Source organism: Apiospora marii (genome assembly GCF_038362585.1).
Source record: "Apiospora marii strain CBS 49790 chromosome Unknown utg000003l_segment0_segment0, whole genome shotgun sequence".
Lineage (NCBI taxonomy): Eukaryota > Fungi > Ascomycota > Sordariomycetes > Amphisphaeriales > Apiosporaceae > Apiospora > Apiospora marii.
The window spans coordinates 7,411,004-7,434,313 of NW_027117374.1; the positions used below are offsets into that span (position 1 = coordinate 7,411,004).

At 54.7% G+C, this 23,310-nt stretch overlaps 4 protein-coding genes across 4 annotated transcripts; 3 read left to right on the forward strand and 1 right to left on the reverse strand.

Annotated features, from left to right (window-relative positions):
- Positions 1-5,879: 5,879 nt before the first annotated feature.
- Positions 5,880-7,871, forward strand: PG985_005799 (uncharacterized protein; the record flags this gene model as incomplete). Its single annotated transcript, XM_066825568.1, has 8 exons — positions 5,880-6,029; positions 6,109-6,416; positions 6,475-6,541; positions 6,603-6,658; positions 6,711-6,791; positions 6,848-6,916; positions 6,978-7,379; positions 7,589-7,871. The coding sequence occupies 8 exons, from the start codon at positions 5,880-5,882 to the stop codon at positions 7,869-7,871; spliced, it is 1,416 nt and encodes a 471-aa protein (XP_066688728.1).
- Positions 7,872-7,875: 4 nt separating this feature from the next.
- On the reverse strand, positions 7,876-8,328 carry PG985_005800 (gtp-binding protein; the record flags this gene model as incomplete). Its single annotated transcript, XM_066825569.1, has 1 exon — positions 7,876-8,328. The coding sequence occupies one exon, from the start codon at positions 8,326-8,328 to the stop codon at positions 7,876-7,878; it is 453 nt and encodes a 150-aa protein (XP_066688729.1).
- A 4,303-nt stretch (positions 8,329-12,631) lies between these two features.
- On the forward strand, positions 12,632-13,209 carry PG985_005801 (HAL protein kinase; the record flags this gene model as incomplete). The annotated part of the gene is made up of 2 exons (XM_066825570.1): positions 12,632-13,102; positions 13,153-13,209. 2 exons carry the CDS (start codon positions 12,632-12,634, stop codon positions 13,207-13,209), a joined length of 528 nt encoding a protein of 175 aa, XP_066688730.1.
- Positions 13,210-15,720: 2,511 nt separating this feature from the next.
- Positions 15,721-17,489, forward strand: PG985_005802 (sodium/hydrogen exchanger family protein; the record flags this gene model as incomplete). The annotated part of the gene is made up of 5 exons (XM_066825571.1): positions 15,721-15,838; positions 15,894-16,699; positions 16,756-16,775; positions 16,826-17,204; positions 17,259-17,489. The coding sequence occupies 5 exons, from the start codon at positions 15,721-15,723 to the stop codon at positions 17,487-17,489; spliced, it is 1,554 nt and encodes a 517-aa protein (XP_066688731.1).
- Between the last annotated feature and the right edge of the window lie 5,821 nt (positions 17,490-23,310).

The following is a 23,310-nucleotide window of genomic DNA, read 5'->3' on the forward strand; positions in this document are numbered from 1 at the left end:
CGAGCTCTCGACGGATGCAGTGAAAAGAGAATACGCTGCGGGATGATTCAGGTTCTGTGGTGACTGGCCCTCTGGTCGGAATGGTACAAGCGGATCTCTGGCTTACGCACCAGAACGGGCCAACTGAACTCCGGACCGTAAACAGCCCGTGAGCCTTCGAGCTGAAGCTTTAGAAAGAGAGTACAGTATGCCACTGGATGGTTCTGGTCTCATCTGGAATTGGTGCACTTCGAAAAGGATACAGTTGAAGGCTACGACCGTAGGGACCAAAGTGGTTGTTTGGGCTCTGTATCGTTTCTGCACATTACTGACGCGGTGGGAATTGGAGGGACCCGAAAGTGCCCGTGGGAGCAGCAATGCGCCACGGCCAGGAATAGGACCCGACAGGATCCGCGCCAGGTTGTGTCCCCCTTCACTCCAAGTGCTGGTGTTCGCTGGCTTTGCTTCTTTGGACCGACGGCGCCATCAGCAGCCCTACGTCCTAAGGCCTACATCTGCCCTACCGCAGCTTCACCATTCCACACTCCTGTACATCAGAAAGGGTAGACACAGCATGAGGTCCGCAATCCGAACGCAGAGTCTGGTAGGGTACCTTCGCACCGGCTACAAAGAAGCACTTCTTGATCGGAAGTCTAGTATCGCAAGATGTACGTCGCCGTCAGTACTGCACCGTCTCTTTCTGGCAACTGTACCTTGCAGTACCAAGTCAATGAGGCGAAAGTAGCTTCAGGTAGCATGGCCAGAAATAGATGCAAATAACTGGGCTGTTGTCGCCTTAACTGGGCTGTTGCCGCCTTATTACCCTGGTCGCTACGAACCAGAACAGCTGCATTGAAAATTTGGGGTACAATGAGCGCATGCTACTGTACTACTGGAGTACCTGAGAGAACCGCGAGATACGTTTGAGCTGCCTTCTGTGAACGGGATCCAGCTAGCCCACACATAGAGCCACAGAAGCGCTTCAGCAGCGTACTAGGTACTACACACGCATTGAGAGCGTTGGAATACTGTATGTGTCGACGGGGAAGTCCAGTCATGGGATCAGAACTTGTGCCAACGGTGCCAACCAAAACCTGCTACGAAGACGACGGCAATTGTCACCAGCCGTATGTGCAGTATCGGTAGCTATCGTGTGGCGAGCGGACACAGAGGACATCTCACATGTTCATCAAGTCATAATCTGGAGGAGGCCGCAGTAAAGGACTTCACAAGCGTAGACGGCAAGGCACGGCCGCGAAAGCGCACTTCCACCACCACCAGCAACGTCGTGGCGACCGAACTAGCCCAAGCAAGGAAAATACCTTTGCTAATCCATGCGACCGTCGGCTCCTGTTCAGGTTCTCTGGCCGAGCGGATGCGGATGTCTATCCTCACACTCTGCGACTTGGCGGAGTCGCTTCCAGCTGCTACGGTAGACGCTGGCGGCTAGGAGACCTTGCTATTCCTGATCCGGCAGTAGAAACGATATCGCTGCTGAAACCATGACTGCCGAGAATACGGCTGCTGAGAATATTCAAGCGGCTTGCGTCTTTGCTCGTGCTGCGCCCATGCCCAGCTGTTGCCGGCTCCAAGGTCGCGAGTCGACCACCGAGCACAGACAGTTGTCGTCCCCAGTATTCTGCCAGAGTACTTACATTCCGATCGACCGCTCCCGACTTCGAGCGTGACGGTCCGCAGGTGACAGTCAATCCATCGCGACTCTGTACCATGCTAGGACACAACGGACAAGACGGATGTCGCCATGCCATCCAGGCGCATCTGGCGAACTCCCCTGTCTACTGGCGACGCGCGGCGTCGAGGCACTCAGACGGCGTCCTCGCACTCTGGCACAACGCCCTAAACCGTTCCGACCACCTGGCGGGCATAGGCCGAACAGTCATTGGCCAACCGACTTCACCGACAGCGCTGAGGATTGCGGCACGTTTCGTGGCGCTGACGGGTTCCATCGAAAGGACTACATCATCGACGACAGTCCAGTGTGACGAACGGTGACTCCCTTGACGAGCAGTTCGCGACAGCAATCCCGTCCATCCGCCTCGGCTAGCGTTGGCAGTCGACTCGTGTTCCGTGCCTTGGGAATGAGAAGGTTGAGCGTGCAGGTCTGCAAACCCGGCTTGGGAGAGTTGTAGACATGCCCAGCATGGGTGCGGCGATGCAACTGGTTCTCGGTCCGGGCGAAGGCATGCCCACGGGCTTGGGTTATCCCTGGTCCTGCCAATATGGTGTGATTCTCGATGGCGTGTCAGCGCTTATGCCGCGCTAGCAGATATGGCGCTCATTTTGGGAAGGGCTGGGGAAGTTGGTTTGCGAAAATCCAGAGAAATCGGTGGTGTCGCCGCTGATGTGTTGCTCCCAGGGCTGGCTCGTGTCCGTCTTGCGCAGGGCGCTTTGCCAGGGCAGCCGATGTATTTGTGAGGGTGCTGACACCAGTCGCGGTGCGTCGGGACTTGTCGAGACGTAGACGCACTGTAGAAGCTCGCAATTGGATGTCTTGTCCACGTACCTGTCTCTTTGCCTGTGATTTGGCACCTCTACGAGATCTGGAGGCGTAATTTTTTTTAAGTCTACACTCGACTGAACTGGTGTTCCACAAGTAATGGTTAGCAGGCGTTGCCTAGACGCTGGGCTCTCCTTGCACGCGTCACTAGGGCGTGCCAGTCGCATAACTGAGCCTGGGAAGCTCTCCGCACTCTGGGCGTATCATCGGAGCCTTGGGCATGCGCTTGAGCGTATAAATACTTGATTTATGAATCGATTTTACTTTTTTTTTGAAACTTTTATAAATACATATTTTTCTATAACATCTCCCACATTGAGTGCGATGCGATCCATGCCATGCGCCAGGGGAGACCAGCAGCTGGCGATCGTGGCCGGACAAGGCGTGGTGCAGGCGCTGTGCAACATGTAGGCCAATTCAAGACCCACCTGGCGGCTTGCACGAGGCAGTGGGCGAAGGCAAAGATACCGAACGCTCGAGAAAGCCAGCTGTTTGGATAGACTTTGTCTCGTGCGCCGCGAGATTCGGTGTTTCTCTGCAGAAAAACCATCGATCGATCGATGGAGAAGGGCGGGGCCCTGCTCTTGGTTTGGTCTAGGGAGCTGCACTTGGCGTCTCGTTAGAACTTGTTCCTGGACCCGAATGCTCGGGCCGTCGCCCTCCCACTGGCCATCAGCCAGCAGTCGTCATGCAGCACCACTACTAAAAATACTGTCGCTAGACAGAGTTCAAGCACGCTCGGCCTCCCGAAGATGTATGGGAAACACACCTTTGGAGCATAAATTTGCTCGGCTTAGGGAAAAGGCGGAGGTGGTATGTAGTTTGCTGACCGAGTTCGTGCCTACCTTGACTGCATCGTGGGAAGAATTCGACTGGTATCCCTGTCGAGATCCTGAATGCTGAGGCTTTGGATCTGGCACACTCACCTAGCTGTGTCCATGAGGATGTGGCCCAGTAGTACTGCCGGCAAGGCCATAGCAGGGAGCAAGCGTTGGGTAGGACATAGGACACACAGCAACCATGCGGCTAACTAGGTCAGCACAAATCAAGGCCATATAGGAAGATTCTGGCCTCAGATCCAAGTTTGATAGATTACGGTTAAAGTTTACCGTATCTAGGCCGATGCAACACTTGCGCCGGCATAGCTGGAAGCCGATCTACAATATATAGCCGTTCCTACGCTGCGCCCTCTAGAGGTGTCGTCCAAGAGTCCGGACTTGCTTAGACCTAATATTACATCTTATTGTCCATATACTTGCATATTTAGGTAATCAGTAAGTGAGCCGAGGGCACGCTGCAAAGTTTATGCAATTGTTTGTCGGCTGCCGGCTCACGTCGACGCCTCTCCTCATCCTTAGCGCGTCTTGGCCCGGCTTTATAGACAAGGTTAGCTTGCGTCTGCTGGCTCTCATCTGGGTACTATGTTGCCCGACTGGGCGGGCTAGTTCATTAGCTGAGCGCAATGCAAAGCAAGTGGCAAGTCTAACAATGGTAATTTTCGTAGTCATTGCTCTAGGGCATGCTTGGTAGCTACATGTTAGATTCGATTCCCATACTCAGGGTGCGCTAGATGACCGCCTTCTATCAGCTCTGCGCGCTATCTCTACACTGGGCTAGCCGTACAGCGATGCTCAAGGCCTGGCCCTTCCGCGCCTGTTGCCTAGGAAGACTGAGGTCGTACGATTAAGCTGTAGACTATTACCACGTGCATCAAATTTTCAATCTATCAACATTGGCATTGCTACCCCCGTCTCTTTAATGTGTTGTCAGTTGTAGCTCAAAACGATGGTCTTGGGTATGCCAGGGTTCGGATACGATCCCGTATGCATGCGATTCTTAGATCGATGGTTTGACTCATTAGTTTCGAGCTGGCGAGCCCTGCCTGAGTCACTAAAACGTACTTGGGTAGCTTGAGCGGGAGATCGTGAGAGACACATGACTATGCTTCAACTGCTTTCTTGGTAATCTTCGGTGCTTCTGCCTCTGGCTAGGTATGCGAGACAATCTGACAGTCTTTGTGGAGTCATTATAGGAAGAGTAGGCTGCTATAGACATGGAGACGAGTTGTCCTACTCGGGGGGGACTGCCGTGGCTTGGCATCTACAGGTGAGGCTTGTTGAGGTCGTATCGGGCAGGCCCCTGTGCAGAAATGCCCGTGCTTCAGACCCGCCATCTTAGTTACAGGTACGTAGATGTAGTGCTTGGCAATTGTGGGCTGACGTGCAAGCGAGCTGTTAGGGTTGAGCTTTCGAACCCCTTGTCGCCGTGCTGTTCCACTATTGCCTGCCTGCGGGATGAACCCGCGCCTAATCTAAGCTAATCTATAAGGCACTAGCAACTTCTACCGTATGCAGGGAGGGCATTATGGCATGGACATGCCGGTCAAATGGAGAGGACCTTTCTCGAACCAGCCAAAACCGTGACATAGAAATGGCGACCCGCAGTTGGGGCGGCAGAAAATGGACACGCGAATTTTGCTGATCGGGCACAGAACCAGGCACATGGGAATGAATACAGCCACAATCAGACGGAGGGGATACCCAGTTGGCACTAAGATCGCGAAGCAAATGTCTCAGGATTGCATCTGGGAACAGAGTCTGCTCCTGTACGTCATAAATTCCTGGAGACGTGGACCGGACCGCGGATCGTTTCAATACGGCCAACGTAACGGAAGCAGATGAAACTGCAGGTCTAATTGGGGCTGCGCCGCATTGGGAATGTCACCTTGGGTACTGGGTCGCTGGCAAGACTGGCCTTGGCCGCGACTATCGAGAACACAACAGCGCCCGAGTCTAGTGCTGAAAACTTGCAGATTAATTTCCCACTGTTGGATAGCGCTCGGAGAATCCAAACGAAGATATTGCGCTTGGCATATCTTTGCCCCTCCGTATTTGCAAAACACCATGAATCGTCTCAGGACGAACGATTACATAGGGGAGGGCCCTTAGCCACATAAGGGATGGGGAGTAGAGATTGGCAACCCTATTACCCCATTAATCCATAGAATATACATTCTATGTGGGTATAGCGGACGACGAAGCCACACTAATTTCTATACGCCGGGCTATACAGTAATAGATGGCGACTGGGCCTGGCCTCCCAGTAGTGTCTCCTTGCCAAAGAGGCGAGAATTGCCCGGTGCCGGTATATGGGGCTCCAGGGGCTGGAAGGGGGGCGGCTCGCTGGATACGTCGACTACCCGCCTGCATAGGGTTCAAGAACAAGCCTACCTCAGGATTTGGACGGGATTTTAACGCACAGTTTCCCTCTAGGTCTGCCAGCGCTCGCCCGTTGCTTCTCCCGACCTTTGACTTTTGGTTCCTTGCGGCGTACATCTCTTGCATTGTTTTGTGTTCTGGGTTGGCCAGGTGCTTGCTTCAACATGACCATCTTCCTGGACGATGCTCCACATCTGGCGGGCACCGTCATCACGTTGATCATTCTGGCCTATCTGACCTTTGCGATGCGTGTCTATTGCAGAGTCACGCGCGCAAGCTGGGGCGTGGAGGATAGCCTCATGGCGGTATCAGTGGTATGTGCTCCTGTTCTCGATCGGGCTACTCCGTCCGCTTCGCAGACCGTGGTCATTGACTCACTGACCTCGTTGCTAGGTTCCCTTCGCGGTACTATCGATATCCTGCCTCGTCGCTTCTTTCAATGGAGTCGGCATTCATGTGTTCAGATTCTCGGAACCCGGAAACGAGCAATACATGGAGTCGGGTCTATTTTGGTTCTTCATGTTCGAAGTCTTCTACTGCGTCACCATCATCCCCGTCAAACTCTCAATCGGCTATATGTTAGTGCGAATTGCGCAAAACAAGAAGGAATACATCTACGGCCAGTACGGAATCATGGCTATGTTCACCATCATGAATCTTATCGCTGCACTGTACATCATCTTCCAGTGCAACCCAGTCTCGTAAATACTAAGCTGTACCCGACTAGCCGACGCTTCGATACTAACTTCATGGACTTAGCGCCGCTTGGGATAGCAAACTCATGGCTGAAAGAGGCCATTGCCGGGACCCAGCTATTCTTGCTGATGTAGGTGCTAGTCTTGCTGATGGCAACACGCCGCAAAAAAACCATGCTTACTGTTACTCAGATTTACTACGCAACGACTGCCGTGAACATCTTCACCGACTGGGCTACAGCTCTCATGTTCGTGATGGCCCTACCGCCTCTTAACGTCAGCCATACTGACCAATCGCAGGCCTATTCCCCTTTTATGGAACGTTAAGCTCAACCGAAATGCAAAGATATCTGTGGCGGCTATTTTGGGTCTTGGAACCTTGTAGATCTATGCGAAAAGCCTTACGACTCTTTTTCGATTGCTAACCATGATTGCAGTGCGTCACTGTCTGCTTGTATTCGTTTGAAGTATACTGTCAACCTGACCAACTCGGACGACTACCTATTGTGAGTTTCCCTTGTGTGCTTTTGCCCGCGACGTGACACTTGACTGACTACGGGTTTGCAGCGGCTTGTGCAACATTGTCATCTGGGGATACGCCGAGAACGGTGTTGGCATCTTCGTCGGAAACCTCGCCACCCTGCGACCTCTGTTCCGCAAGATGCTTTCTCTGGGCGGCACCGATGACTCTTCCAAGCCTACTGGCTACGGGGCCTCGGGCCTGGGCCTCCCGAGCAAAATTCAGCACCCGTATCAGTCCTGCGAGGGCTTCGAGATGCGCTCCGGCTCCGGTGCTGCGAACGGCGACCAAACGACTACTACTAAGATCCACGGAGGCTCGCCTAGCCAAGACAGCTTTTTCGACGAAACCGGCAGCCAGAAGAAGATTTTGAGGGCAGATTCAGCATCCAAAAAGAACGGAGCTAAACCGCAGGGAATTGTGGTCAGCCGGCAGGTCGAGATCAGTAGGTAGACAGTCATCAGCGGACTCTTGGTCTGTCTGGGCGGCCTGGGCAGGATCCAGACAAGGCATGCACCAAAAACTCGTTATATGAGCAAGTGCGATACAAAACCCTGGAACTGGCAAATACTATAAAGCGTCATTCTTCATGATCTATATAGCCTAATACTTTTATCTACAACTATACTATGATTACTAGTCTTAGTATAACTTGAAGTTGCCGGATTCAGGTTGAGCCAGGTCGTGTGACGAGTTTTGCCGAGATTTTCAAGCAATACCAGTTGGCCCCAGAGCTTCCGAGTGTTCTTGGGGTAGATCAGGCACCTGTCGCCGAGCACAAGCTGGCCAATGTGTTCAACCAAACCAGCCAAGCGGGTTGGGAGTCGGTGGGAAACGCCACGGTGAAGACCATGGTTTGGGGCTCCTCGAAGCCAGGGGAGGGGGCCACAATGTCCTCGGAGCCCACGGTGATGAAGGCGTGGCCGATCTTGCCGTTCTGAGTCTTCACGCCCGGTGGAAGATGTAGCCGACCTGCCCTGCCGCAGGATCGACTGCACGGACAGCGCCGCCGAAGACGCGCACTAGACAGATGACGCCGCAGAATTCGTCGTACCACGAGTCCGCCAGCAGCATGCGCAGGGGGTTCATGTGATCGCCCTCGAGCGCGGGCACGTTCCCGAAGAGGGGCACGAGCGACTGGACGTTGAGGCCCGTCTTGGGGCCCACGCCGATGGCGGTGGCAGAATCAAGCTCGGAAATAGCCTCGAGCCGGTTGAGGACACGCAGGACGTCGGCGGCGCCCAGGTCGATCTCATGGATAACGGGCGAGATCTTGAAACCCCTGGCGAAGGCGCGTAGACGGTGGCGGCTGTCGGGGCAGGATGCCCTGGTTGGTGTTGACGAGCAGCGCGGCGTCGTCACGGCTGGCGGAGGACCCGACCACCTCGGCGCGGTCATCGCCGTGCCCAAAGCATCGACGAGGGAGGGTACATACCATAGAGTTGGTCTGGGTTGTGACGGCCATGCCGCGCTGATGCTCGGGTTCGAGGACGCCGAGGGTCTGCTTGTTGGCGGCCAAAGAGATGGTGCGGTGATCTCGAGCAGGCGGTCGGACAAGGTGCTCTTGCATGGTCGACGTGGGCAACTTGGGCGACGATGCACAAGTTGCGGGGCCGCTCGATGCGGGTGACAGCTGTGCGGCGCTTGAGTTCAGTGAAGGCCCGCTTGACCGCCGGCGAGGACGAAGCCCAGCGCACGGGAGAGGGAAGTGTCAGCGACGGGCGCTATGCGGTTCGAGGGGCGACCTGACGGGAGATCGCAGGAAGTCTCGTTGGCCGCAGACCAACCGAGGCTCTAGAATGGCAGGAGGGCGCAAACTCGAAGTCGCAGCGTGGGCAGCCCATCAACGAGTCTCGGACAGAGAAGCACGGCATGGCGGTTCTTTAACTGTCCACTACACCCCGTGATTCAACCAATGGACCAGAGGATAGTCGGAAGCCGTACGGCTCCATGGTCTCCGATCTGACCAAAATAACCCATGCGCGAAAGCTTCAGCCCCTTCTAGCTTTCATCATTGTACTTTTCCGTTTTATCCGAGTGTTCTGCAGCATGAGTGGGTCGTGTTTCATGGCGATAACGCAGACCCCAACGGGAGCCTAAGAAAAGAGAAATGCTGCTCGCTTTCAGTAAAGTTACCACGTGTAGAGAGGCGCTGACTCACAAGCTTTAATGGCTGTGGATTCCATTGCCGCGCTCTCTAAGAAGGGTGGGAGCTGCTAGAATGTCTTGTAGGCGGTCTCTGAAACTAGGTGCTTTTGCTGCGCAGTGTGCGTTGGGCCCTGGAGCAACATTGATGTTTGAGCGGCAAAGTTCCTCTTGGTAGGTCCTGTAGACACAATTGCCATAGAGGTTGATCGGAGAGGTTCGTTTGAACCTCACGAGCTATGTTGCACTTAGAATATATATCTGGCTCGATACAGGCAGCTTAGCTTTCCTTAACGAACTGAAGGGAAAAGGCTTCCGAACGCGCAGGGTGAAGAATCGAACATGACGGAGCTCATTGCTCATCCCTGGCAGCCTGAAGGGTAGGGGTTGCGGTTACCAGACACGTCAGACTCTCCGGTCCCAAATAGGCTATGTCTCTGGGTGAGAGGGCTGAAAGCTCTTGGACACCTGGGAGACGGTGGAATCCCCACCACCGCGGTGGATCTTGAACAGCGTCGTATATATATGTCCTACTGCGATCCGTCTCGGCCTTTTCAGGCGCTGTTTCGGGGTGGGGGAGGGTCTATAGGGCTTAGGACCTACTTGCAACCCTAAGGTGACCCGATCCTGTGCGTCTTAGCCTCCCTATGCCCCTTTACCTACTTAACTCAACGCCTGTCTGTAAATCGGCGCCGGCCTGTCCCTAGTAGCTCCATTTCCCCCGGTCATCGCTCGCTAGTGAACTGGTCGTGACCCGTAAGATAGCCCTCCCAGCAAGATCAGTCGCTCCACGCCCCTGAGACGTGGTCAGAGCAGATGTCGGCCCAAGTAGTCCAGGGAACTCTAATGCAACTTCCATTCCCCGGCCTTAGCAGGCATGTGACGGAAGCAAGACGATAACAAACCCTGGTGATGAATAATCGCCCACGGGGCGCTGGTGCTTGAAACCGCTCCGTCGGCTTTCGCCTCACTTTCGCCATAGATCTGCGGAGAACGTCAGTTGCAGACGGGGCCTGAAGCTGAGAGCGTCGCCATACACGGTCAGGACATGTGTGTCGATGATCTCAAGTTGTTTCGGATTTTTCAAGATCTCTTCGATATAGTTTGCCCCTTTGGACCAGCTACTCTTGTTCTCTCCCGTAGCTGGCTGCCCTTAAACGTGAACAGAAGCGACCGGATATTAGCGGCTCCGATCTGGATTATCCTTTTTGCTTCTCATTTCTCCTCTTTCGGTTTTGTGCCACGATGGCTCAAAACACGTCTTCAACATAATGCACCCGAACCACTCTTTGTTGTCGCTGCGCAGGCTGCATACCCCGCTTCGGGGATGCCCTTAGGGTGGTCCTGATGCTGCCGCCGTCGTCTAGGTGTCGCCGCCGCGGCGCTCCGCGCCACTGTGTTTGCCTGGGCGGTCGTACGCTCTGAGGGTTGTCCTAGTCCTTCAGAAAAATTCAAGACTCAGGACGATGGGAGACGAGTTGCTGTCTAGTATTGTGCCCGATGCGCAATCCACAGGTCCCGAAAAACACGCAAGTCGAATCGGGATGTAGATGGGGCTACTTGTACATGGAAGACAGAAAATGTTACGCAGATCAAGGTTACAATGAGGGTACTGCGTGATGAGGTAGGGCAGACGAGGGCTGAAATCAGCTATCTGAGGCTGCTCGTTCTCAAGAAGCCTAATTTGCATTTCACTGGTTCGGAGACGATTGACCCTGCTGTACTTCCGGCGGCAAGGTCTCCAACACGTACAATGTGGGCGACCTATTCGAACTCCATCCGCCATAGCCCCGTACGATGTACTTGGGCCTTTTCGGAGATGGCATAAAGTGTTGTGTACAATAGCCGGAGAACATCATCAGCGATAGAGCGAGCTCCGCGGACATGATGTTACGGACCTCATGAAGCAGTCGCTCGACACATGACCTCTGCCGGTCAACCACAGTGTCAAGAGGCTAATCCAGCCTTGTTTGGAGAGACAAACGGTAGATGTGTGCATTGCAATGCTCTTACGTTGTAAATCCGCTTACAGAACGCGTACACTGAGACATCTTACATAGTACAGGAAAGGAACCACATGTGCTGGATGGGAGAGTTGTTGGTATGATATAGGGCATGAAATTTTACCGAGACTTGAATTGGACAACTGAACTCTTAGCGCCATGGAAATCTTTGACTGAGGCAATCACTGCGTTAAAGGCATCGTCGTATCGTCAGTCACAGGGAAAGCGGCTGTGCTAAGTGGGGTGGATTTCTTGTTCCACTACTGGCAGAGCTCGAAACAACAACCAACAACTGCCCATGTAACTTCTCCGACATAACTGAGCAGCTAGGAAAATAACGGGTTTTCCTACACACCGATAACACGCTACAGAGTGTACACCGATGATCGACAACATAACCCCAAATCCGACACGCTATGACAGGTAACACAACCGGTGCGGGGCCAAGCTCCCGACTTGTCACGGCAGTATGAAGACCAGTTGCTACCGACAATACAAGTTCAGGCGACCGTCGCTTCTGCATAGCAAGACACGACAGCATGGCCGCCGCGGTTGTTAACTAACTGTCTCGAATGGCCAAAGAACCCGGAGCATGCAGACGCAGGACTCCTTATGGCCAAGGAGCTACCAGATCCACGAGACCAGCTTGACAGACATTGCCACGACCGACCTGCACATCGTCGCTCGACAGACGCATCCATTGACGATTCGCGCCCGACAGCCGAGCAGCAGCATATGATCCCAGAAAGCGAGTGGATGACGAGGCTATGAAAGCCAGCACATTGGCACAGGCAGAGGAATGGAGCACCGGCGATCGGCACGGATGAGACCAGTGAGATAACAGATTCGGCGCCATGCGGCCGTCCTGTCCGCGAATGGCCCAAACACTCCGACACTCCCTGTCGCAAGCTTTATACCTGATCGAAAAACGTGTCGTCCAAGGCATCGGGGTCGGCCACGGGGACGAACCGCTCAAACAGGGCTTTCACCTGCGACAACCAGCCGGTAAGCCTTTGGGCCTGCTGCAGGAACCTGGCCTTGATATCAGTTGGACGATCTGCGCTCGACTGAAGGCACGGCGATTTACAGCTGTTCGACCTTCTGTGTGCTGTCCGGACGCCTGGAGTTAGAGACGCATTGTTGCGATGGGATAGGGGGCCTATAACGTCGTGAATCTGGTGAGACGTATGGGTGTGCGTGAGTCGGTGACCTCTGCGTACGAGGGTGGGGACGGACTCACTCTTGGTTATGGTGGCTCAGCTAGGACTGGATGCCGTCGACCTTGTGCAACAGCTCATCCACCTTGCACAGCAGCTCTTGGGTGTCGCCCGACGTTCTTCGTTTTCAGTACCACGTACGGACTGGAGGTGGAGCGACGGCCAGTATGAGTTGTTATTTGCTATCAAGGAGTTCCAACAAAAGGCCGGTCAAACCTATCTGAGGTACAGCAATCGCGTCTTGGCCGAGTTTAAGATAGCTAGGAACCTTTAGTACGCCAATGTGGTCCGCACGCTGGACCTGCTCCACGAAGAGCAGGGCCCTTTTTCGAGATCATGCAGTACTGCACGGTCCTTTCTTCGCTCTTTGACGCCGCCAGCCCTCTGGACGGCAGTGAGGCCGACTGCTTCATCAAGCAGCTGGCGCACGGCGACGAATACCTCCACGGCGTGGGCATAGCCCACTGCGACCTGAAACCCGAGAACCTGCTGCTTAGGACCGAGGGAGGCCTGAAGATTAGCGACTTCGGCTGTAGCCAGTGGATCTGCCCTCACGAGGGCAGCGACGAGATTCGGATGCTGTCCGGAGGCCGGGGGTCCAAGCCCTACAAAGCCCGGGAAGAGTATACCCAGGACGAATTCGACGGACGCGCGGTGGGCGTGTGGGCATGCGGCGTCATTTATATCCACATGCGGCTTTTGCGCCACCTCTGGTATCAAGCTCGGCAGGACGCCGTGTACTACACTAGATACATCGAGGAACGCCGTATCGAAGAGGGTTATGCGGCAATTGAAGCGTTGGAGCCGGTAAGCCTGCCCTTATCCCTCTCGATGATATGCAGCTGACACGCTTTCAGGAACAATGTCGAAACGTTGTTTATGCGATTTTGGATCCTTTACCAAAAGGAGACTGACGGTGGTGCAGTTCCTCAAATCCCGAATGGGGCCACTCGATTAGCATCTATAAAGCCGATCGCAGGCCATAGTGCCTTGCTCTTTTTACACACGATGAGCAGATATGCCGTGCTCGCAATCTCCAATCTCTCTAGTATCAGCGTACTACCCAAGCCTCAAGGGCGTTGTTATAAGCATTGATGTTTCCCATTGTCTTCCTATTCCAATTCAGTATCGTGTTGTTGTGAACGGTTTTTATTAACCATGGTTTCGTCGAAAGTTAGATCATCTGATGTTATTCTCTATCATGTTAAGGTGTCGACAATATCAACGGGCATGCCAAGTCCCATTACTCTCGTAGACCGTAGCCAAGTGGGCTAATAAAGGGGCAACGGACAAATGATTCTACACACGGCCGGTGCTGTCTTCTCAGTTGCAGCGTGTACGTTCCCCGTCCCAGCTATCCATGCAGCACGTGTAACCATCTTCCCCTGTGTGAGGGTGCCGGTTCTGTCACTGCAGATATCTATCACGGCCCCTGAGCGAATCCAGGGACTTCCGGATCTGGTCCACGATATGTCGCTGTACCATGCGTTTGGTTGCCGCGGGACGACCAAGCTAGCAGGCATCGTAGATAAGTCAGTGACCACGGCGTAAACGATGGCCCCTTGACATCGGGCGAATCTGTCGGCCTCAAGGACGATAGGAGCGCATGCCACCGACGAGACGACACGAAAGGGCGTGTTTGCGATCGAACGGCTTATGACCAGCCAGACCATGAGGTGAATATAAGCTATAACTTTATATCCCGGCGAAGTGTTTTCAAACCAGATTAGATTACTTTAGTGCTAGTCTTGGTGTGCTGATCAAGAGGTTCTGGATCTTGACAAGCTATCATATCAGAACCACACATCTAAGTGTCGGCCTACTCGGCGATTGACAGGCGGTGGAGGGAGTCGCATCGTCCCTAAATCAATTCTGTTCAGTCAGCTTTGGCGTTCGTCCGCTATTCCGGGGGAGACCAATCATACTTGGTGAAGCCGGATACACGGGGATAAGCTACTCAGGGACTCCACAACTCGGCCGCAACTAACCCTCCTAGCTCCCTGCCCAGTGCGACTGTCAGTGGCCCCGTCTGTTCCTCAGAAACCTGTGGACCACGAAAATCCAACCTGCCACTACGCGGTGTGGTCTAGTAACGTCGTATTGACGGCTAGGAGCAGGCAATGGTACGAAGGGTTCATTCACTCTATATCGATACATCGATATCGACCTCGGCACACCGTCGACACCTTAGTACAGCACGACGGCCCGACGAAGGCCTTGGGTAAGCCCTCATCGACGACGACGATCCCTTCATCCCCCGATGCCTTCCTCGACACCGACGACCGTTCCGGCATGAAAGGAGCGTATCACTACATATCGACACGCGACGCGAACGACGTCTCGACGCATTGTACTACCACGCAAGAACGGCGCGAGCCACCGGGAGGGCTCGACCAATCTCCCGATACCTCTAAACTAAAGCGACTCCCACCTAGTCGAACCATGTACGCGAGACCAACATCGGCTTCTATCAGCCTCCCCTCGGACGAAGGCCACGTCGGCGCTTACTCGCTCACGGTAGCTGGCGCGCCTCCCAGTCGCCGTTCCGAGGCAAGTTTTTCACTTCATCGACCTTCTCCGAAATTTTACCGACGCACACCGCTACGGCCACATCACTACCCCTGGACCAGCATGCGGGAAAGGATAATGGTAGATTTCGTATACCAGCGCACGAGATGAGCCATATAGCGGAGGGCGCTCACCGTCCTATGTCGGAAGACGCGAAACGCATATTTCATGTAGCATAGCCTCTATAGTCTGCATAAAGCCTAGGCCTTGGGACGGACTCCAAATTGACATACATCATCACATCATCATCATCAGAAACCTGCTTTGCGCTAGACGGCTACTATTCCATGACCGTCAACAATTGAATCTTTGGCGACGAGGAGCCGCTCGGTTCATTCCCAGACGAGAGTCGGCGGCATCGAATAATGGTGGTCAGTCAGCCACGGCAAGGCTGCCGACGCATTGGTTCTGGCTGACTAGCGTCCACTTTGCATGTGCTGCTGATGATAGTAGCAGCCCTACGTAATGCTACAGGCGAATGATCAATACGCTAGGAATGGCCCCATACGCCTACCAGAACGCCTACACCCGTTCACCGCCCACTGATCTGCTTCGGCATTTTAAGCACTTGAAAATCAGATCTTGGAATTTTGCAAACAAGCTCTCTTGGTGCTTGGCTTTCTCTGGAGCTTCGTAGACAAGCTCTCTTGGCTTTCGCTCTTTTTCCCTCTTGTTATCATCATCTTGGCTTTCTTCTTCTGCCTCCATCTTCATTGGCCTTTTTAAGCCAGTTTGACTTTGACTGTTGCGCAGGTGAGAAAGAGAGCAGAAACACGGCGAGATTCTTCTCCTACCGCAGCCAATCGTATTCCATAAGCCCAAGTTAAGCCAATCGCTGGCTGCTGCTACATACCGAGATGCCGTCCCTTGACCTCACCAACTTCAATGTCATCATTAGCGTCTTGGGGGCTTGGGTCTCCCTCTATGGATTAGTATCCTACCTGCTCAAGGAGAGATTTTATATATCAGAAGCGCGTGAGTACATTCTTGCCCTCCTATCTTTTCCCACATCCCTGGCGATCTGTAGTAGTTAACCGCCAAGGCATAGTCATATCACTCTTGTCTGGCGTCATTGCCTCACCTCATGCTACGAATTTCATTCGACCCTTGGAGTATGCCCTCGATAGTGAGGAGAACCTGAACGCCATCACACTGTACTTCTCGCGCCTGGTCCTTGGCGTGCAGCTGGTGCTTGCCGGCGTGCAGCTGCCCAGTCGCTATCTAAAGCGGGAGTGGAAACCATTGCTCATCCTACTCGGGCCTGTCATGGTCTCCATGTGGCTTCTGACGAGTCTTCTCGTCTGGGGGCTCGTTCCCAAGATCCCCTTCCTCCATGCTCTCGCGGTTGGCGCCTGCGTTACCCCGACCGATCCAGTGCTGTCCAATGTGATTGTCAAGGGTAAATTTGCTGACCACAACATCCCAAAGGAGCTCCAAAAGATTATCATCGCCGAATCGGGCGCCAATGACGGGCTTGGCTATCCCTTTCTCTTCTTTGCCTTGTACCTGATCAAATACCTTGGCGACGGAGGACATGCCGAGTCTGGAGGTGGTGGCATGGCCATGGGTCTATGGTTTGGCGAGACCTGGGGCTATACTATTCTTCTCTCTGTCGCCTATGGCGCGGTCGTCGGATGGCTTGCGAAAGAAGCCCTCCACTTTGCCGAAGATCGCAAGTGGGTGGACCGCGAAAGCTTTCTCGTTTTCGCCTTATCACTTGCCTTGTTCATCACCGGCACCTGCGGACTGATTGGCAGTGACGACGTCTTGGCTTGCTTCATTGCCGGCAATGTCTTTACCTGGGACGACTGGTTTCGGCTTGAAACCCTTGATGAGGTAAGCTCTCCTCACTTCTGCTATGCCCATGCGACGTTTTACTAATTGTTCTTTAGTATGTCATGAAACCAACCTCGTGATCGATGCTGTGGTTCGAACTACCTCGCTAACACTAGTGGATCAAAGTTCCCTTCAACCCACGATTGACATGCTTTTGAACGTAGCCATATTCATGTGGTACGGTGCAGTTTGTCCATGGCACAAGTTTCTGGTCAATGACGTTATCCCCATCTACCGGCTGATTCCTCTAGGTATTCTTGCCTTGCTCTTCCGACGTCCTCCAGTCATTCTCGGTCTGCACCAGTGGATCCGACAAATCGAAGATATCAGACAAGCCATCTTTATGGGATTCTTCGGCCCGGTTGGAGTCTCGGGGATCTTCTACCTATTTATCACCCTCGAGTTTATCAAGACCCTCGATCAAGACGGCAAGACTAGACCAGACGTCGAACACCTAAGTGAAATAACCACAGTTATTGTTTGGTTCATTGCCATATGTAGTGTGGTAAGTTTCCTCGCTCCAGGGAATGTACTGTAGGCGTAGCTGATCCTCGTTTAGGTTGTCCATGGCTTAAGTATACCCATGGGTAAACTCGGCTTTTACCTCCCACGAACACTGTCATTCACCCTAACGTCGCCCAGAGACGAGTCGGAAGAACACGAAGTATCTGGTTTCCGTGGCCGTATCTCCCGTGTTCTCCCCCGAGTTACCATTGGCAGCGAATCTAGATTGAACACCAACGCCGAAAGCACAACGATGGGTTCTAGATCTGGTTCCACGCATACATAATCTCGGACTCGTGACCCAGCCGCTCAAACCAATGGCCATATAACCACCGGTGAGGGTGTGTATAGCTCTGTTGAGGGGCTTGAACACGAGACAGAGCGGCCGGCGTTTCCAAAGCTACCGAATCGTACTATTCGATTTCCAGATGATGACGATACTCCTACCAAACCTGTCGATGATTGAAGGGAGCTGAACAAAGAAACAGTATTACTTATATTTATTCCCCTAAGAGTGAATTACTATTTCTAGTAATTCCATTACCCCCGGTGGAGCTCCGTACGGTATCTCCAACGCTCATTCATGTGAAACACTCAACACCAAATCGCACATGCCGTGTAACCCAAGGCCGCTGTGACAGTTTTCGCCCAGGACCCTATACTGTACACTAAATCCGAAATCATGTACGCAGGCGCAGAGTCGCACGCATATACCAAGGCCAGTATGTGTCGCCGACCCAGTCCGCAATACACCGAACAACCGCAATTATCTGGAACACCTCGTGCACCGTATCAGAAGCACCGATCTCCTGTTGAACCTGTATAATCTAACGAGACAGACTGTCAAATCGATGGCAAAAGTCGAAGGGGCGAGGGGCTGAGTCAACTTACTGTTGTATTCCCGTTCTCGCCAGACTGTGTCGCGGCAGCAAAAGACCAATAATGGCCTTTAATACCAGAGCGGGAGATAATGGTACCATAGTCGCGTCGTCGGCGGCACAGCCCTCGAGAAAACGCCATTGCGCCGCTTGCCACTCGCCGAGCCGCAGCTGAGCTTTCCTGCAGCCCTCGCCAGCTCTTACACGCGGCACTGAGCATCCAGGGCCGCTTCCGCAGCGCGCCCTGAACTCCTCGACCTGCAAGGCCTCGTCGCCGCCCTCGCGCGGCTCAACGTAGAGACAGAAGATCAGCGTATACTTTCGGCGGCGCGAACCAAGCAGCTTCACCTCGGTACAGGGCGTGGCGCAGACGCGGACCCCAGAGGCATCGGATGCGGAATGCTCCTCGTAGGGGGTGGGAGTGTCGTTGCATGGACCTAGAGCCCCTAGAAGTGCTTGTGGGCTCTGCGCGCTTCAATCGGCCCAGCAAGATAGTGAGGGACGATGCCGTCGCAAGCCCCCACGTCGTCAAGTTTGGCGAGGCTAAACTTGAGCTGCTCCAGCATACCACCTGGTCGAGATCGGGGATTTTCTGGCCTCCGCGAACGTACATGGCCACTTCCATCCGGTCATAGACAATGTTCCAGTACAATGTTAAACTGAACACATTGCACGTCTCTCCGAGCGCCAGCACCTTTCGCTGAAGACTCTCCAGACTTGCGGATTTTATCCTTCTCCCGCTTGTCGTGCACGTGAGGTGGGCTCGGCGCGATTTGGGACGCTAACTTGGCGTTTGGTGGCAACTCCACCTGCAGCAGTTGCGTATCTGGTGAAGCCTCGGCTACTTCCCCGACCCCGTTTTCCTGTGCCGCATGAGATCCTGGCATTGGCGGAGATGGCGGTCGAGGTCGAGGTTCTGATTGCAGCAGCGGCGGGCACGGCTCGACTCCCTCCATCCTCATCGTTGTTGCCGACGCGATCTCTTCCAGCAGCCGCTCCTTGGCCCTGCACAGTTCCTGCATCATCTCGTCCTTCATCTTCTCCAACTCGTCCCGGCTCCGACTCTTCTCCCGCTAGTATAGCTCCAAGTCTCCTTGAAAGCGCTCGAGCTTTTGTATCAAGATCGCGCTGATTTCCTCGGTGGCATCGACAACGCATCGGGCTTCCCCAGGGGGCGCAAGTCGTGGCCGTGGCGTCCGAGGCTCGGGACTGACGGACCCCTCTTCCTCGCTAGCATCGTATTCGTAACAGCTGTCGGTCACGCCGTAGACTGCCATGCTCACATCTACTCGCTTTCTGGATGGCGATGTCGGGTGTGTCCAACGAGGGCGATGGGTCTGATCGCCTTGGAACCGCACGAGGGCGCCGTGACTTTATAATCTGCGTAAAGTAGACCCAGTGCAGGAGGGCATTGCCGGCACACATGCCAACTCATAATCGACTCCATCCTAAAATCAGTTGAGCCGCTTTGAGCGCCGGCGACGCAATTGCCATGCTTCGTAACTGGACGCACGTACTGCATCTCTGTCTGTGTTGCTTAGGCGAGAGATGCTTTGGAGAAGTTGTAGGCCGAGACAGTTTGGACTCCGCGAAATCTGCTGTGGGGTTGGCTGGCCTTGGCCGCCGGGCCTCAGCGCTACAGCAGCTTAGGAGGCGCTAAGTCGTAATCGGCTCCCTTGACTCAATCCCCTAGTAACGGCCATTGTGACCCTGGAGAGCTCAAAATGGTTGGTTCCTCTTGTTCTTTTAGCCCTGAGAATATTGACGTTATACTGTCCCGCTTATAGGAAGCCATCATCGGTGCGACACTTGTCTTGCGGTCTTTCCTAGCTATATACTGTATGTAGTAGCCCAGACAAGAAAGTGGATGCAAATTCCTTTGGGTAAAGAAACAGACGTGCAGCTATTGCGGCCACATATACTGCCACCGTGGCCACTTATGTCAGGCGGCAAAAAGAGTCCTGCTTCTAGACGCGTTCTGGTAAATGTGGCTATGCCCTTCTTGAGGAACTGGAGGCCTTTCTTCCTCACCCTCACTCTCATGGGAGATTGAGCTTCTACGACCCTGCAAGTCAGCCCAGCTTTCGTCTCCAGTCCCACCATAGTTGGGTTCGAAGCAAACCTGTGCGCCACATTGGCCATCCTTGCTAACGAAGATTTGCCGATCCACGGTCACAGCTTTTCTACGTTACGCTTAATGTTTGATAGGGAGATTGAACAGCTCCGGCACGAAATCAAGGAGCTTAGGCGCGCGAGAGAGGCGGCAGAGGCACGAGAGGAACAAGAGCGACGGGAGAGGGAGGCGGCAGAAGCACGAGAGGAACACCTCAGACGCGAAAACCAACCGACTACGCTGGATGAATACCTACGGAACTGCCACACCTACCTCTACCAAAGCTTCAAGTTTGCCGACAAGTCTGTCTCGTCCACGGGATTCACAAAAGTCGATGGCAAGTTCTACCCGAAATGGCTTCGTCCTTGGACCCGGTTTGCCGACGTACTCCGCCAACAGCAGTTTGGCGTCCTCGTGAACGCCTGTGGAGGCGAGCGGCTCTTCTACCAAGAGAGCACCACCCGAGACATCGGAAGGACGATTTCCCACAAGCTGGCGGGCAACGAGAACGCGGTCGCTTCTTTTGAAAGGTCGCAGTCGAGGATCCTGTCTTTGCTATTCTCCAGCAACTGGGTAGCCAAGAAGCAATACGCGCGAAATACGGGTTCAGCCGGCTACGATTCAGCGACAACCACCGTGAAATCACGAACGCGAGCGGCGGAACCCCGCTGTCGAACGAGGAGGACCTGGACACCGAAGAGCCAGAGCGACGGCGGACCGGGCCGAACAAACGAGCAGCATCCGAGCGGAGAAGGAAGCCTCGGTCGACCAACCCGAATGGAGCCGGGCTCCGAACGCGGCCCGGCGGGGACGAAAGCGTGGCGTTTGTCTACGACTACAAGGCCGCTCACAAGATTGCGGCGAAGCATGTGAAGGTGGCCCTCGCGAAGGAAACCTTGTTCATGGACGTCGTCGAACAAGTGAACAGGACGACGTCGAGGACGGATGCCGAGCAAGAGCAAGTCGGATCCGAAGCGCGGCTGGCCATGGCGCTCACCCAAGTCTTCGACTACATGGTCACCTACGGGGTTGCGTATGGCTATGTGGCAGCGGGCGAGTCGCTGCTGCTGCTCCACGTCGACTGGGCCGACCCACAAACGCTGTTCTGCCACCCCTGTGTGCCCAGTGAAGATGTCGGCGACGCATTGTGCGGAGACTGGGCGGAAAAACGGATCTACACGGCCGTGGCGCAGCTCAGCAGCTTTTGCCTGTTGAGTCTCCAATCGGATGCGCTTCAGGGAGCTTTCCTCGACGCCGCCCTGGGGAGCGCGAAGGCGGCCTTGAAGAAATGGGCAGAGCCGTACGAGGATGCCGCGCAATTCTTCTCGACCGGAGAGACGGGGCTATCAGAGACGGAGTCGTCCAAGGCGCCATCATCATCGCCTCTGCGGCGAACGGATCCAGATTTTGTATCCGACGAGAGCTCTATTGGCCGGCGAGTCCCACTGCGGCCAAGGCCGTCCTGTAGGACACCGGCGTCGCCTCGCCGGAATGACGAGAGCGCGGACGAGGACGGGCCGGAAGATGGCTTACTGCCGCCGTGGACAAGGCCCGTGGAGAAGCGGAAGGGCGGCCCATCGCATAGCAGCTCTGAGGAAGATGAGACGCGCCAGTCGGCGCCTACCCTCCAGTACTGCTCGCAGGCGTACCTGCTAGGCCTCAAGATGGGCTGGGAGCTCGACGACGGTTGCCCGAATGTGCTCGCGCATCGTGCTGCGGGTGGAGACGGCTTCCGGCACCCTGTCACGGCCGACGGGTTCACACGCCTGGTCAGTGAGCAGCTGCGCGACAGTCCGTACCGGGGCTTCTTGGGGCTAGGCGGGTGGGGGAAGAGGGGAGCGACAGGCGTGCTGTTCCAAGTGGAACTTGAAGTATACGGCTACACCTTTGTCGGCAAGGGGACACTGTCGGATGGTCTCGAGCGGCTGCAGCACGAGTGCCAGGTCTACGCGCGGCTGGCGGCGCTCGAGGGCTGGGTGGTACCTGTACACCTAGGCCTGGTGCACCTGGACCGGGGATACGTGCTACCGGGAGCAAGGAGGGTGTTGCACATGATGCTCATGTCGTGGGGCGGCGAGAGGGCGACGGACGCAGGCATGGGGGCGGCGGAGCTGGAGGCGCAGAGGCGTCGCTCGTTGGAGGCGGTGTGGGCGGCGGGGGTGGACCACGGCGACCTGCACGACGCCAACGTGCTGTGGAACGTGGAGCGTGGACGTGTCATGGTGATTGACTTTGACCAAGCGGTCCTACGGCCAGCGCCTAAACCCCGGCGGGTATCTGCGGTCAGGACAAAGAGAAAACATGGTGCGGATCGCCTCGAGGGTTGTTCTCGGAAGCGCGTCCTGCTCTACAATCGTTTGCAGCCAGCGTAGCGGATGTAGGGAGTATGACGCGTTTTGACGTATGAAGATTCGGGCCATAGAGGCGAGGTGCTACATGCCAGGGGCCAGAGGCAGACAAGCAGCGAAGGGCGGTTGAGATGAAGCGGACAGGGCATGAGCAACTTCGTTGGGGCGGTATAAAGGCCAGGTTTGCATAGTCTTTAGTCTGCTGAGGCTATGCTGCCGGCCTGGCGTACCGTCTGTCCTCAGATAAACCATGCGATCTCCTCGAATCTAGAATGGGAAGCTCTAATGTGTCCTAGGGGCTTGTTCGAGTGATTGCATTTGATGTGCCCGTGGCTATGCAGCCCCTCCAAGCAGAGTGCAACCTTCGGCTGGCCATGTCATTTGACCCCGCCCACTAGACGCGCCGGCGAGCCGTAGCTGCTCTTCTGTTTCTGCGTCCAAAACCCGCTAGACCACGGGGCCCCATCCATTAAAGTGATAAATGCCTGGCTTCATACTGTTATGCGGCGTCGAGATGCAGTTCAAGAAAGGAGGCTTGCCTATTGAAGATAAACGGTGGCCGGCGTCTCTTTAGGATCGGAAACGTACCGAGCGAGAGGATCTTTAGAGGCGGACTAGGATTGCTGTTCGAATCTATCGGGTTTATGTTGGTACTACGTCGATCTAGGCCAAGATCTCAGGAACAATGATTAATTCTTTCGATGCTTCTAGCACCTACATACGTTAGATAGTGAAGTTGTCGGCTGTGTCAGATGCTGAATGCGCCAG